We start from the raw sequence: 16,828 nt of genomic DNA on the forward strand, positions 1-16,828 counted from the left end.
CAAACATGGCCGCCGTGTGGCGTTAGCTCCGAACAGAACCGACCCTCGGAGCCTCAGAGCTTCTCTTTAAAGAGGACAGAGCCTCTGAAACATGGCCCGGGTGAAGCTGGAGGAGGACAAAGGTACTGCGCATTTGGAAATAATAATTCTGGCTCCACAGTTGTCGACGAAATCCAAATCTAGGCATATTTGAACATGCTAACGGTTAGCCTAGCTAGATGTAGCTCCGCCTCGCGTCCGAGACCATAAATATATAAATAAACACTTGTATTTATCACCCATCAGCATTTAGGTGATACAAGTTTGTTTTACGATCGTTTATAATAATTGTTTTGACAAACGTTAAAAGTCGGAAAGTCTGCGCATGCGTAGTTGTGTTTATTGTCAACAATCGCGCTTCCGCCAACGATCGCACAGTCACTGTATAACTCTTGTGTGAGAAATAACTCCTATTCTTTTGTAATAATCGACATGCAGAGATAGAGTTTTGGAAAATACACGGTTACCATGGAGATCCGCCATGTTTGTGTCTGTTAGCATCTATTTTCCATAGACTAACATGTGTAACAGTATAAAAAGTGGAGAAAAAAGGCGTGGAATAACTTTTTAGCAGCTGAGTCACTGCTGGTAAATGCATCTAACGCACTGTTATGTCAACTTTAAAAAAAAATCCCCATTAGTTTATTATTGCTGCTCATCCCATGATGCAATGTGACGTCACAGCCCTGAACCCTGTAGTCGCCAATACAAGGGTATGGCCAGAGTTGATGTTGTACTTACATGGACATGGTCGTCTGCATTAAATGAGGAAAGAAAGTTTGTCGCGTGCTCTAACTGTTTCACCTGATTTAAAACAATCTTTTCTCTGATCATTTCAGGCGTCCAGATTTTCCAAGACAACAGTTCAGTCCAGTTCAAGAAAGAAGAACCAGAGGAAGTGGACGTCAAAGCAGAGCCAGAAGAGTTCCCTCTGATCCCTGTGTGTGTGAAGAGTGAAGAGGAGGAGCCAGAGTCTTCTCTCCTTCATCAGACAGTGAAAGAGGAGACCAGAGAGGACGCTGATGGAGCAGGTTCAGAGAGTGAAGAACATGGAGAGAGTTCTTCTGACACTGACGACTCTGCAGACTGGACTCCTGCAGCTGAAAGGCCCACTCCACAGACTCACCGCACGTGCTCTCAGTATGGAAAGAGACTTGGAAACATTTCAAAGATAAGAACTCACGAACATGGAGGAGAGAGACCATTCAAATGTTTAGTCTGCGAAAAAAGATTTGTACAGAAATGTCAACTAAACTCACACATGAGAACTCACACGGGGGAGAAACCGTTCAAATGCTCAGTCTGTGAAAAACGTTTTGGACAAAAAAATGTTCTTAGAGTCCACATGAAGACCCACACAGGGAAGAAACCGCACAAATGTTCAGTCTGCGGAAAAGGTTTTACACAAAAACATAATCTAGACCGACATATGAAGACTCACACCGGAGAGAAACCCTTCAATTGTTCAGTCTGTGAAAAAGGTTTTGCACTAAAAGCTGATCTAACACGACACACGAGAACTCACACAGGAGAGAAACCGTTAAAATGTTCAGTCTGTGAGAAACGTTTTACACAAAAAAATGGTCTAAAAATACACATGAGAAGTCACACAGGAGAGAGACCTTACAGATGTCCAGTTTGTTCAAAGGGTTTTACCACCAACGGGACCTTAAACACACACACACAAGTTCACACCGGAGAGAAACCGTTCCAGTGTTCAGTCTGTGAGAAATGTTTTAGGCGAAAACAAAATCTAAACGTGCACATGAAAATTCACACAGGCGAGAAACCGTTCCCTTGTTCAGTCTGTGGAAAATGTTTTATAAAAAAGGAAAATCTAAACGTGCACATGAAAACTCACACAGGAGAGAAACCATCAAAATGTTCAGTCTGTGGAAAGTATTTCAGACGAAAACACGATCTAACACGACACATGAGAATTCACACAGGGGAGAAATGTTGAGTCTGTGAAATACATTTTTTCGCATGAACATATTCTAAAAACACATGAATCTTACTGACACTGAGGAGAAACCAGACAAATGTTTCATTAAAAAAACACAACTAAATAAATACATTTTATTTTATTTATAATTTTTTCTTATAATTTTTTCTTATAATTTTTTCTTATAATTTTTTCTTATAATTTTTTCTTATTTTTTCGGGGGTGTTAATGTTTTTGTTTTGTTTTTGTTTGTTTTTTGTTGGGGAGGAGGGGAAAAACTTGTAACTTGTTGTTCTGACTTGTCAATAAACAAAAAGTAAAAAATAATAATAAAAAAAACGCAACTACACCGACAAAACAGCGAGAAGGTCCCAGGTTCGATTCCCACCACCAGGACGGGGCCTTTCCGTGTGGTGCTTGCATGTTCTCCCCGTGTCTGCGTAGGTTTCCCCTGCCACTAAAACATGTACAATAGGTGAATCCTCCAGCCAGGTGATTCTGACCATCAGCCTGGCTCCACATCATGGAGACGGGTCCCCGGGCGCTGCTGCTTATAGGCCCAGTGGCATCCAAGGAGGGGCCAAATGCAGGGGACAAATTTCCCTATGGGGACAATGAAGTAAACAAACAAACAAACAAACAAACGGAGCCCTGTGTGTTTGAAAAGAACACGTGGACACACCAGAGAGAAACCTTCCACATCCTCAGCTCGTGGTTAACTAAGCACCAGTGTATCAAACGGACGCCATGGACTGATGGGTCTAAGTGGCAAGAAGGAGCTGTGATAAAAGTACGTCTCATAGACTTATGCCAAATGACTCATTGATCAAATCAAATAAAACATGATATTTTGATAACGTTTTTTTTTATGACTTTACAAATGGTGATATCAAGTCACAGTAGTTTTTTATCAGTTCAAGTCTCATTTATCAGTTATTTTATTATTATTTAAAAAAATCACTGAACACAAAACAACAAAAACAGATGGTTCTGCTAATTCACAACAATAAGATTGTATTCAAGAAGGTTGATGGATTTGGTTTAGCTTCTTATTTACATTCATTTTCTCAAGAGAGGCCAAATAGATTTTCATTTTATCACTTTCATTCTGTGGATATACATTTTTGCTGGTATTATAATTAAATGTATTTCAAATGTTCCATCTGATGTAAAGGTGGTTTTATCAAAGGTCAGTAAAATATGAAGTTGTGTCTTGTAAGGGAATTCTGTACATCAGAACAAAAACCTTGGATTAAAGAAAGTTTCTCCATTTGGTTTGGACATTCAGTTTGTGCTGCATAACTCCTGTGTTTGTGTCATATTGGCCAAATAAAAGGCAGAAAGAGTCGAGTGCGTTATTGTGTTTGAAACACTAGAGTGAAGTGTCTGAGCAGATAAAACACGTTCTACTCGTGCAGTAAACAAACATGGCCGCCGTGTGTAGCCCCGAACAGAACCGACCCTCGAGCCGCAAAGCTTCTCTTTAAAGAGGGCAGAGCCTCTGAAACATGGCCCAGGTGAAGCTGGAGGAGGACAAAGGTACTGTGCATTTGCAAATAATAATTCTGGCTCCACAATTGTCGACAAATCCAAATATAGGCATATTTGAACATGCTAACGGTTAGCTTAGCTAGATGTAGCGCTGCCTCTCGGCCGAGACCGTAAATTATATATAATATAAACACTGAAACAAACTCCATTTTATGCACCACACATCAGAATGTAGGTGAAAAGACTTTATTTCATGATCATTTATAATAATTGTTATAACAAACGTTTAAAGCCGGAAAGTCTGCGCATGCGTAGTTGTGTTTGTTGTCGACAATCGTGCTTCCGCCAACGATCGCACAGTCACTGTATGGCACTGTTGTGTGAAAAATATCTATTATTCTTTTGTAAGTGGGAAAAGTAAGTGGTTGAGTAAGATAAATATGCTTATGTTCTGAAAATAAGCTAATGTTTACATTGTTCAGTAACTAAGGATGCAATATTAACAAAAGTTATATACTGTGAAAGAAACCTAAGGTTATATTTGTTTGCCCTAAATATGCTTAGTTAAGTAGCACTTGGAAAATGCATATTTAGATTTTTGAATAGTAGCAACCACAAGTGAAATGTTTATATTTTCTGAAGAATACTTTCTTTTTTTAAAGAAAAGAGATGTAGCAATAGGAATTGTTTATTTATGTTTTGTTCCTACCCGGACAGATTACAGTGTGACACGCACCTGGAGAAATGTGTCTGCCGTATGTTTGAGGCAACTGTTAATTAAAAGTTCCCTGTGAGTCGGGTAATGCTCCACCGTCCAGTTTGTTTAGTCACTGAAGGACAGAACAAGCTGAAACAGTAATGATCTACATGCAGAAAATCCACTGTTACCATGGAGATCCACCATGTTTGTGTCTGTTAGCATCTGTTTAAAGAGGGGGTATTCTGCTTTTTTCAGTCACACAGCACCAGTCTATATCACACTGATGACAAACCTTCTGTTGGTCTGTAAATGCAGTAAATTAGAATAACTGCCTTGTATAAAATGTCTCTCTCAAAATGGCTGTAGTGAATGTCTTGAAATAGGCCTCTGTCTCTTTAAGAACCTCTGAGCCTTCAGACACGCCCCCTCCACACGCTGTCTGTGGCATCAGTGGGGAGGGGGTTCTGCTGAGGAGCAGTGGTTGGTTACTCGGCTGGTGACGAAAGCTCGGAGGCGTCTCCAGGAGGTGGGGGCGTTCCTAGGAGGACTCAGGCAAACCTATCCCTAAAATGGCCGCCATCAGAGTTTTTACAGATTACTCAGAAATACGTGAATGTGCCAAGGCAACACTTCAGCCATGTTTTTAATGAGGGAGTGACAGAATAACATGATGGAAAGCTTGAAAAAGTTGATTTTGCATAATACCCCCCCTTTAAGCAACAAATAATGATGAACAATAATTCCATATCTGACATCACAATCCTGAACTCTGTTGTAATGTTATAAAAAACTCTTAAAAACAACCATTTATTCTTATATTGATGTTTTGTGTTGAGAGAAATATTTGCCTAAAGTTATATCCCGATATTCTCTCCGCAAAGTGAGAGCTGTGAAATGAAATGTTAAGTCAAAGCCAAATACGAGTCGCTTTGTTGAAAACTCATTATAAAATGTAATGACATGGTGAGTTCGAACTGTTTCACCTGATTTAATACAATCTTTTCTATGATCATTTCAGGTTTCCAGATTCTCCAGAAAGAAGAACCGGAGGAAGTGGACGTCAAAGCAGAGCCAGAAGAGTTCTCAGTGATAACCGTGTGTGTGAAGAGTGAAGAGGAGGAGCCAGAGTCTTCTCTCCTTCATCAGACAGTGAAAGAGGAGACCAGAGAGGACGCTGACGGAGCAGGTTCAGACAAACATCCAGAGAGTGAAGAACATGGAGAGAGTTCTTCTGACACTGACGACTCTGCAGACTGGACTCCACAGACTCACCCTGAGGAGAACAAACAGCTGCAAGGACCAGACTCTCAGTATGGAACGAGACTTGGAACCATTTCAGACACAAGAACTCACGAACGACCATTCAAATGTTTAGTCTGCGAGAAACGTTTTGTACAGAAATGCCATTTGAACTCGCACATGAGAACTCACACAGGGGAGAAACCGTTCAAATGCTCAGTCTGTGAAAAATGCTTTGCGCAGAAATACGTTCTTAAAGTCCACATGAAGACTCACACGAGGGAGAAACCATATAAATGTTCAGTCTGTGAAAAGGGTTTTATACAGAAACAACATCTAATTCGACACATGAGGACTCACACTGGAGAGAAACTGTTCAAATGCTCAGTCTGTGACAACACTTGTGCAAATAAACCTGATCTAAAAACACACATGAGGACTCACACTGGGGAGAAGCTTTACAAATGTTCATTCTGTGAGAAAAGTGTGACACAAAAGCACGATCTAGAAGTGCACATGAGGACTCACACTGGGGAGAAGCCGTACATATGTTCAGTCTGTGGAAAACGTTTTGCACAGAAACCCCATCTGAACCTACACATGAGGACTCACACGCAAGAGAAGCCGTTCAAATGCTCCATCTGTGAAAAACGCTTCACACAAGAGCATAATCTGAAAGTGCACACGAGGGCTCACTCCGGGGAGAAGCCGTTCAGGTGTTCAGTCTGCGAGAAGTGTTTTGTACAGAAATCCCAACTAAACCTGCACACGAGAACTCACACAGGGGAGAAACCGTTCAAATGCTCAGTCTGCGACAAAGGTTTTGCGCAGAAATACGTTCTTAAAGTCCACATGAACTCTCACGCAGCGGAGAAACCGTACAACTGCTCGGTCTGCGAAAAGGGTTTCATACAAAAACAACATCTGATCCGACACATGAGGACTCACGCGGGAGAGAAACCGCTCAGATGCTCAGTCTGCGAACACGTTTGTACGAATAAACGTGATCTAAAAGCACACATGAAGACTCACACAGGGGAGAAAGTTTACAAATGTTCATTCTGTGGGAAAGGGTTCACACAGGAATATAATCTGAAAGTGCACCTGAGGGCTCACATCGGGGACAAGCCGTTCAAATGTTTAGTCTGCGAGAAATGTTTTGTGCAGAAATCACAACTGAACCTACACATGAGGACTCACACAGGGGAGAAACCATTCATATGCTCAGTCTGTGAGAAATGTTTTGCACATAAACATGTTCTTAGAGTCCACACGAAGACTCACACTGGGGAGAAGGTTCAGATGTAAACACTTCACATCCATCCATTTGTTTTTGTACTTGTGTTTGGTTGTGCTTCATTGTAAGTAGCAATATTTATTCCTTTGATAATGTAAAACATGTAAATAATATTTGATTAAACCGGAAGCACTTTGCCACGTGACCTGCCGTAGTTAGTTGTTTTTTTAAGGGGAGACACTACAGGCAAAACTCAATTTTTTCATTTTTTTTGGCCAAATTGGTCTCAGAAAATATACCTAATCTTCACAATAACATGTTTAAATATATGGGACAACGCAATTTCAATTTTTCTGTCATTGTGGCGACACTATGTCCACGTCAGTCGGACCTAAAGACTTCACATTTTGAAGATCAAGATTTGGAAGATTGTTTCAGAGGGATTTTTTATTATTTAATAACTCCCACCTGAATCTGCTTCTGGAAAAAAGTTGTGAAAATAGCAACAAAACTGAGACGAAAACAATGATGGAAATGTCACAAAAATGTGACCAAATGTGACAAAAAAAAAAGACAAAAATGTAATAACAATTTGACAAAAAATTACAAAACACCTTTTTCCCCCATGATAAGGATTCTATTGATATTCGCTAATTAAAAGGTATTGTGTTATAGAAACCCCTGAGCGCTAGGGGGCAGTGTGAGCGCGTGTGAGCAGAGAGAAGAAGACACAAAGCAGAAACAAACATGGCTCCGAACAGAAGCGACACTCGGGTGTTTTAAATTCGAACAGAACCATTGAAACATGGCCCAGGTGAAGCTGGAGGAGGAGAAAGGTACTGTGTCTTTGAAATAATAATTGCTGTTGAACAATTGTCGACAAATCCAACTATAGGCATATTTGAACATGCTAACGGTTAGCCGAGCTATATGTGTAGCTCTGCTATACTGAAACACAGCGCATTGTGTTCATCACCCATCAGCATTTACACGTTTATTTCACGATCGTTTATAACAATTATTATGACAAACGTTAAAAATTCCACCTGCAGTTCCTGGACAGGTTGATGTTATACTTACATGGACATGGTCGTCTGCATGAAATGAGGAAAGAAAGTTTGTCTTAAGTTCTAACGTTTTCACCTGATTTAAAACAATCTTTTCTCTGATCATTTCAGGCGTCCAGATTTTCCACGACAACAGTTCAGTCCAGTTCAAGAAAGAAGAACCAGAGGAAGTGGACGTCAAAGCAGAGCCAGAAGAGTTCCCTCTGATCCCTGTGTGTGTGAAGAGTGAAGAGGAGGAGCCAGAGTCTTCTCTCCTTCATCAGACAGTGAAAGAGGAGACCAGAGAGGACGCTGACGGAGCAGGTTCAGACAAACATCCAGAGAGCGAAGAACATGGAGAGAGTTCTGACGACACTGACGACTCTGCAGACTGGACTCCACAGACTCACCCTGAGGAGAACAAACAGCTGCAAGGACCAGATCACAGGACTCATGACGCTGGAGCCAAGTTCACATGTTCTCAGAATGGAAAGGGATTTGGATCCAACTCCAAATTAAAAACTCGCGAATGGACTCACACAGGAGAGAAACCATACAGATGTCCAGTCTGTGAAAAAGGTTTTAGACAAAAACAAAATCTAGACCGACACATGAGAACACACACTGGAGAGAAACCCTTCGAATGCTCAGTCTGTGAAAAAAGCTTTGTACAAAAACATGATCTAAAAGTGCACATTCGGGCTCACACTGGGGACAAACCATACAGATGTTCAGTCTGCGAAAAATGTTTTGTACAGAAACCCCATCTAAACGTCCACATGAGAACTCACACAGGAGAGAAACCATTAACATGTTCAGTTTGTGAAAAAGGTTTTACAAGAAATCACGATCTAAAAATACACGCGAGAACTCACACTGGGGACAAACCGTACAGATGCTCAGTGTGTGAAAAATGTTTCATACAAAAACAACATCTAAACGTCCACATGAGAACTCACACAGGAGAGAAACCTTTCAAATGTTCAATGTGTGAAAAGAGTTGTACTCAGAAACACTGTCTGAAAGTGCACATGAGGACTCACACGGGGGAGAAACCGTTCAGATGCTCCGTCTGTGGAAAAGGTTTTGTAATGAAGCACCTTCTAAACGTCCACATGAGAAGTCACACAGGAGAGAAACCATTCAGCTGTTCGAACTGTGCGAACCGTTATCGAGACATGTGTAACCTGAAAGTGCACATGAGGGCTCACACGGGGGAGAAGCCGTTCAAGTGTCCGGTTTGTGCAAAGCTTTTTACCTGGGACAGTAGTTTATACAAACACAAGAAGCTTTGCACAGGAGAGACATAGTTCAGACGCAGTGGGTCTTATTTTAGAACATGTTGCTCGAGTCCCTGCTGCGTAAAACAAAGCCACGTTAAACACATTTGATGGGGTTCACTTAGGTTTCTATAGAGAATCTGCTCCTGCTGGACATGTGATGTGAAAAGGATGAAAAAGGGTCATGTATAAAGTGAGAATTCTGCCTGTTTTAAGCCTCATAACTGAACAAGTTCTGAACGTTTGCCTTGGATTAAAGAAATTTTCTTTCTCCATTTGGTTTGGACATTTCATGTTGTACTGCATAACCCAGGGGTGGGCAAATTTTCTTGGAGGAGGCCGATTTTCTTTATTGGAAATAGATCGAGGGCCGAAACCGCTGATTATTAGCCCAAAGTAAAGCACAACACTGGAAAACTGAGCTTCTTACCTGAGCTTTGACGAGTTCTTTAGGACCTGTCTGATATTCCCCCGTGCCTTCAGTCACGTAAACACAGCGCAGACGGCGTTAGCATTTAGCCTCTCCCTCTCTCCACTATAGCTCCAAAACTGGTCAAGATAGAAGCTACCAAGCTCTTCCACGTTTTCCCTATTTAAATATGGTTAGTACTGTGTGTAGCTGGAGACCACTCACAAGTCCGGTAGGCGGCAGATGCACCCAGGGGCGGACTGGGACTGACAGCCCTGGACCCTGACCAGCCTGGCCCAAATTAGCGCAAGTGTGACTTCCACAAATACATATTTTTACCTCTTACCCCCCGCCTTAACATTAACGAGTACATTTTCCCCAGTTCGGCTTTTTACTATTATATTTTGATCGGCATCATCAGCAAAAAGAGCGGGAAAGGCGGTCGTAGAAACAGAAGCAAAATCATTCATATAAATAATAAATAATAACGGTCCCAAAATTGAACCTTGTGGCACACCAGACTCCACGGAATTCCTTTTAGATTCATGTTTTTTTTATACTGGGCTTTACCCAAATCTAAAAGCTTCTCGACTGGAGAGCAACAATGTAACGCCTCATTTGAAAGCTAAGACCTACAAAAGTGATGGAAACTTTTCGTCACGTCGCCACATTTTTGTCATATTTTTGTTGTTTTAAAAAAATATTTTTTCTATCATTTTTTGTCCGTGTTTTTCTCATGTTTTTGTTAACTTTTCATCCTCTTTTTCTCGCTATTTTGATGCTTTTCTTTTTAGCTTTCAGATTTGGGTAAAGCTCGGTTGAGGTGGGACCGGTGGCCTTAGTGCCACCGGTCCAGTGGCCCCTCTGGATGCACCGTGTGGATCATAGACGGATGCCAGCCGCCATAAAATTCCAAAAAAAGAAGAAGAAGCCTTATGAAAACCCCTGAGCGCTAGAGGGCAGTGTGAGTGTTACGAGCAGAGAGAAGAAGAACAAAACATAAACAAACATGGCCGCCGTGTGGCGTTAGCCCCGAACAGAGCCGCCCCTCAGAGCCTCAAAGCTTCTCTTTAAAGAGGGCAGAGCCTCTGAAACATGGCCCAGGTGAAGCTGGAGGAGGAGAAAGGTACTGCGCTTTTGGAAATAATAATTCTGGCTGCGCAAATGGCTACAGATATAGGCATATTTGAACATGCTAACGGTTAGCCTAGCTAGATGTAGCTCCGCCTTAAATTATATCAACACTGAAACAAACTCCATTGTATTCATCACACATTTAGGTGAGAACAGTTTATTTCACGGTCGTTTATAATAATTGTTATAAAAGCCAGCAAGTCCAATTAAATATCAATGCGCATGCGTAGTTGTGTTGTCGAGAATTGTGCTTCCGCCAACGATCTTTTTTCCCACCTCTTTAAACCTCTTAACTCCCGCCTGAACCGAGAACATTTTCTCCAGTTCAGCTTTACCCAAATCCTGTAGGCCAGTGTAACACCTCATTTGAATGTGAAGACCTAAAATGGATCTAAATGGATCTTTTTCCTCACGTCATCAGATTTTTTTTCCATCTTTTTTGGGGGGATGGGGGGTTCAACTCATTTTTGTAACTTTTTTTGTCATTTTTTAAAATAATTTTTTTGTCACATTTTTTGTCTTTTTTTGTCATTTTTTTGTCTTTTTTTGTCACATTTTTTGTCACATTTTTGGTCATTTTTGGTCATTTTTAAAAAATCAATTTTTTGTCATTTTTTTGTCACATTTTTTGTCACATTTTTTTTGTCTTTTTTTGTCAAATTTTTTGTCATTTTTTGTCACATTTTTTGTCATTTTTTGTCACATTTTTTGTCATTTTTTAATCAATTTTTTGTCACATTTTTTGTCACATCTTCATCATTATTTTCGTCTCAGTTTCACACCTTTTTTCCAGAAGCTTTTGGATTGGGGTAAAGCCAAACTGGAGAAAATGTGCTCGGTTCAGGTGGGAGTTAAGGGGTTAAAAACAAAACAGAATAATTGATTGATTGACAGATTGACACCTATCAAATTATATATATTGCTTTGTAAACTCGTTCTCGCTCCACACTATGGGTTTTATTTTATTTATCTAAAAGAGAGAAAGTTGGTCCTAAGTTGAAACGTCTTATCTGATCATTATAGGAGTCCATTTCCAAGACGACAGTTCAGTCCTTCAGTTCAGCAAAGAAGAACCAGAGGAAGTGGACGTCAAAGCAGAGCCAGAAGAGTTCCCTCTGATCCCTGTGTGTGTGAAGAGTGAAGAGGAGGAGCCAGAGTCTTCTCTCCTTCATCAGGCAGTGAAAGAGGAGACCAGAGAGGACGCTGATGGAGCAGGTTCAGAGAGTGAAGAACATGGAGAGAGTTCTGACGACACTGACGACTCTGCAGACTGGACTCCACAGACTCACCCTGAGGAGAACAAACAGCTGCAAGGACCAGCTCACAGGACTCACGACGCTGGAGCCAAGTTCACATGTTCCCACTGTGGAAAGGGATTCGGATCCAACTCCAAATTAAGAATCCATGAACGGACTCACACAGGAGAGAAACCGTTCAAATGTTCAGTCTGTGGAAAAGGTTTTATACAAAAACAAAATCTAGACCGACATATGAATACTCACACCGGAGAGAAACCCTTCAATTGTTCAGTCTGTGACAAAGGTTTTACTAAAAAACCTGATCTAAAAATACACATGAGAAGTCACACAGGGGAGAGACCATACAGATGTTCAACTTGTTCAAAGAGTTTTACTGAAAAGGGGAATTTAAACAAACACATAAGAGTTCACACTGGAGAGAAGCCGTTCCAGTGTTCAATCTGTGAGAAGTGTTTTAGACAAAAACAGAATCTAACCCTGCACATGAGGACTCACACGGGCGAGAAACCGTTCAAATGCTCCGTTTGTGATAAAGGTTTTACGCTAAAGCATGATCTAAAACGACACACGAGAAGCCACACGGGGGAGAGACCGTTCGAATGCTCAGTTTGTTCGAAGAGTTTTACCGTAAAAGGGAATTTAATCAAACACACACGACTTCACACTGGAGAGAAACCGTTCCAATGTCCAGTCTGTGAGAGATGTTTTATGCAAAAGCCGATTTTAAACCTGCACATGAGCACTCACACCGGCGAGAAACCGTTCAGATGTTCAGTTTGTGAGAAAGGTTTTGCCCTGAAACACGATCTTAAACGACACATGAGGAGTCACACAGGAGAGAAACCGTTCAGGTGTTCGGTTTGTTCAAAGGGTTTTGCTGAAAAGGGGAATTTAAACCTACATATGAGGGTTCACACTGGAGAGAAACCTTTCAGGTGTTTGGTCTGTGATAAATGTTTTACCAAGAAACATGATGTGAAGCGACACATGAGGGTTCACGCAGGAGAGACGTAGTTCAAATGTTTGTGCAGGGGCGGACTGGCCATGTGTCCATTCTGGAAGAGCACAGAGGGGCCACCGGTCCCGCCTCAACCGAGCTTTACCCAAATCTAAAAGCTAAAAAAGAAAAGCATCAAAATAGCGAGAAAAAGAGGATGAAAAGTCGACAAAAAAATGAGAAAAACACCAAAAAATGATTAAAAAAACAACAAAAATATGACAAAAATCTGGCGGAAAAAAAAAAGTTTCCGTCACTTTTGTAAGTCTTAGCTTTCAAATGAGGCGCTACATCAGGGGTAGGCAAGTTTGTGTCATGGAGGGCGGATTTTCTTCATTTCCAAAACACCAAGGGCCCAAAGTAACGCACTTTTTCTCTACAAATATAAGTTTTGCCCCTGATATATGACCTAATGGGGTGTTTTGCTGGGAAATGTGAAAATATTGACAGTATTTTCCACATTTTAGAGTCCTTTCATTTGTTCTCTGATTTATGAATAAATGTTTCTTCAAAATTCTCTTGGGGCCAAAGGTTTTATGCTGACGTTGCCTACCCCTACGTTACATTGTTGCTCTCCAGTCGAGAAGCTTTTAGATTTGGGTAAAGCCCAGTATAAAAAACATGAATCAAAAAGGAATTCCGTGGAGTATGGTGCACCACAAGGTTCAGTTTTGGGACCATTATTATTTATTATTTATATTAATGATTTTGCTTCTGTTTCTACGACCACCTTTCCCGCTCTTTTTGCTGATGATACTGATCAAAAACATAATAATAAAAAGCCGAACTGGGGAAAATGCGCTCGTTCATGTTAAGGCGGGGGGTCAGAGGTTAAAATATGTATTTGTGGAAGTGTCACAATTAAGCTAATTTGGGCCAGGCTGGTCAGAGTCCGCCCCTGTGTCTGTACAACCTGATTTGGATAAATCATGCTAATGGGTTAACCTGACTATTTATTTATTTAGTTTTTAGTGGGACAATGTACATTAATGAACATTAGGACAATGTAAATGTACCCGAATTAGCCCAAAGGCTAGTTTTCACCGGTCGTCCCCCTGCCAGATCTCATAAGGCATACACATACTATCACATACTACAGTAAAATACAATATAAAATGGAACAGTGTAGCAGACATATCAATAGGTAGCGTTCACGTGACATCACAACATTCTAAAGAGCCTATAGTTTAACATTGAGGTGGAGGTCAGCTGACGGTAACTATGGTAACTGTGGTAACTGACAAAATGCATATTTTTATGTCTTTGTTTTTTGGCTCATATCTCAGTCGTGACTGGAGGAATCCACATGAAACAAAAACTGTCACAAAGTTCATTGTCTCCTCTGTCGGCTCATATGAACTAATGTCCAATTATTATCTCTAAAAATGTCAAAAAGTGGTGACAATATGCGAAAACATGAGCGTGATGTTGTCCAATAGAAAGGACTTTCAGACAAAAAAATAATATCACAGGTTTGTGAATCCGATCACGATCAAATACTGAAGAGGAAAAACATTTCTCAATTTTCGTTTTGGAGATTTCTTCCAAAAACTGCATTTCTCCCATAGAGTTGCTTTGGCCCTGCCCTCCATCTGACATTATGACATCATCACAATCACATTCTAAATCGTGAACGCCACCTATAAGAAAACCACATAACTTATATACACACACTCAAATAGTCGTTTAGTGTTCACAGATTTGCGTCTCAACTAGCCATTTTTTGGGACTCAATTTAAAAGACTGATAAGAGCCTCTCTTACTGATGAAGGTACTGTGTTCCAGAGAAGGAGAAAACATGCTGACTGATGCAGATTTCCTCAAGGGGATAGTGCTGTCTCCTCTGGTGGTGCCTCTGGTGCTTCGATTTGACTGACAGTGATGAATGTGGAAATAGGAGGTGGAGCTAAATTGTGCAAAATTTTGTAAACTGAACAGATGTGGTGAAACCTCAGTAGATTGTCCCGGCTTAAGAGCCTGTGTTTCTGTAAAATGTGACAATGGTGAAAACGTAAGGGTTTTTTATCAAGGACTTTCAGTGCTTGTTTGCATAATGATTCCAGCGGTTTTATAGTTGATTTGTGTGTGTTGGACCAGCACGTTAGACAATATATGATGTGACTAAGAATGAGTGAATGGAAGAACATCTTTTCTGAACATCTATATTTGTATTATCTCATTCTGTAAAAAGTGAAATACATTCTTCAATCGGTTGGTGTCTTGGTTTGTTGTCCATTTAAGGTTATTAATTTTTTTTTTTTTAAACTGCCCAAAACGAGGTTGAACTAATGAAAAAAAATAAAAAGTGCATGTTTAAAGTACAGCCTGTAGTTCCACCTGTGTCCGCTCTGTGTTGTACAAGAAAAGCTAGTCAATTTTCTGCCTAAATCAAATGATATATATTTGTAATAAAAATAATACACTTAATATAATATTTGAAGTCCTCATGAGCAATGTATTAGTCAAATAAAAGGCAGAAAGAGTGAGAAAGTCGAGCGTGTAATTGTGTTGTAGAAACCCCTGAGCGCTAGAGGGCGGTGTGAGCGCGTCTGAGCAGAGAAGAAGACACTAAACATAAACAAACATGGCTGCCGCGCGGCGTTAGCTCCGACTCCGACCCTCAGAGCCTCAAAGCTTCTCCTTAAAGCGGACAGAGCCTCTGAAACATGGCCCAGGTGAAGCTGGAGGAGCAGTGGGAGCGCGCGGAGGTGAAGCGAGGTACTGTGCGTTTGAAAAGATATATTTAAGCTGCACAATCAGTTCCTCGGTTTTCAAAATATATTTCCTGTTTGAATTGTTTTTTCTCAGTCACTGTATAATTATTTTGAGTGAGAAGTTTCTCCCATTCTTTAACCTCTTAACTCCCACCTGAACGGATCCCATTTTCTCTAGTTTGGCTTTACCCTAATCAAAAAGCTTCTTGGGACAAAAGCACCAAAACAGCCACAAAAAATGAGAAGAAAACAAGGATGTAAACGCAACAAAAAAGTGACAAAAACTCAACAAAAATGTGACAAAAATTCATCACAAATGTGACAAAAATTCATCAAAAATGTGACAAAAAAATCAACAAAAATGTGACAAAAAAATCAACAAAAATGTGACAAAAATTCATCAAAAATGTGACAAAAAATCAACAAAAATGTGACAAAAACTCAACAAAAATGTGACAAAAATGGAAAAAAAGAAAGAAAGAAAAAACATACAAAAGGTGACACAACACAGCAACAACGTAAGGAAAAAGATCAGTTTTGTGGGTCTTAGCTTTCAAATGAGGTGTTACACAGGCCTATATAATGGCCAAAGAGGACAGAATGCATTTGGTTTAGGCGGGTGGTAAGAGGTTAACCGTTTAAAGGAGCACATTTTCTCCGGTTTGGCTTTACCCAAATCTGAAAGCTTCTCGCGTCAAAATTGCAACAATAATGAGACGACAATAAAGAGGAAAATCCAACAAAAAAATGTGAGGAAAAAAAATCTCGAAAGATCGGTTTTGATGTGTTTTGTAGCTTTCAAATGAGGCGGCAGGAGGCAGCGCTGGTGTCGTGCCACACAGTGATGGAGCTCCAGATGCTCTATAGTCCCTCTGTAGAAGAACCACAGTGATGTTCAGGGTGCTCTATAGTCCCTCTGTAGAAGAACCACACAGTGATGGTCAGGATGCTCTCTATAGTCCCTCTGTAGAAGAACCACACAGTGATGGTCAGGATGCTCTCTATAGTCTCTCTGTAGAAGAACCACACAGTGATGTTCAGGGTGCTCTCTATAGTCCCTCTGTAGAAGAACCACACAGTGATGGTCAGGATGCTCTCTGTAGTCTCTCTGTAGAAGAACCACAGTGATGGTCAGGATGTTCTCTATAGTCCCTCTGTAGAAGAACCACACAGTGATGGTCAGGATGCTCTCTATAGTCTCTCTGTAGAAGAACCACAGTGATGGTCAGGATGTTCTCTATAGTCCCTCTGTAGAAGAACCACACAGTGATGGTCAGGATGTTCTCTGTAGCCTCTCTGTAGAAGAACCACAGTGATGGTCAGGATGTTCTCTGTAGT

At 40.7% G+C, this 16,828-nt stretch overlaps 2 protein-coding genes across 3 annotated transcripts in view; both read left to right on the top strand.

The window, feature by feature from the left end:
* On the top strand, positions 1 to 12,798 carry LOC306969874 (uncharacterized protein). The gene is made up of 3 exons (XM_079565650.1): positions 1 to 122; positions 879 to 1,520; positions 11,979 to 12,798. The coding sequence occupies exons 1-3, from the start codon at positions 92 to 94 to the stop codon at positions 12,791 to 12,793; spliced, it is 1,488 nt and encodes a 495-aa protein (XP_079421776.1). The 5' UTR covers positions 1 to 91; the 3' UTR covers positions 12,794 to 12,798.
* LOC306969893 (uncharacterized protein) overlaps positions 7,391 to 16,828 on the top strand; it is a 21,460-nt gene continuing 12,022 nt past the window's right edge. Inside the window, exon 1 of one of the 2 annotated variants that reach the window (XM_079565673.1) lies at positions 7,391 to 7,487. In XM_079565673.1, coding sequence (XP_079421799.1) covers positions 7,457 to 7,487 — 31 coding nt within the window. In that variant the 5' untranslated portion in view covers positions 7,391 to 7,456. Of the gene's footprint in view, positions 7,488 to 10,386; positions 10,513 to 16,828 lie in introns of those variants that run through there. The other variant, XM_079565674.1, reaches the window with a different exon arrangement.

The sequence above is a fragment of the Gobius niger genome (assembly GCF_951799975.1).
Source record: "Gobius niger genome assembly, chromosome: 11".
Lineage (NCBI taxonomy): Eukaryota > Metazoa > Chordata > Actinopteri > Gobiiformes > Gobiidae > Gobius > Gobius niger.

Excerpts from the sequence above, each read along its gene's own strand:
- LOC306969874 (XM_079565650.1), top strand. The coding sequence starts at position 92 with ATGGCCCGGGTGAAGCTGGAGGAGGACAAAG. Across the intron at positions 123-878 it reads GAAGCTGGAGGAGGACAAAG|GCGTCCAGATTTTCCAAGAC; the intron begins GTACTGCGCATT and ends TGATCATTTCAG. Across the intron at positions 1,521-11,978 it reads TTGTTCAGTCTGTGAAAAAG|GTTTTATACAAAAACAAAAT; the intron begins GTTTTGCACTAA and ends TCTGTGGAAAAG.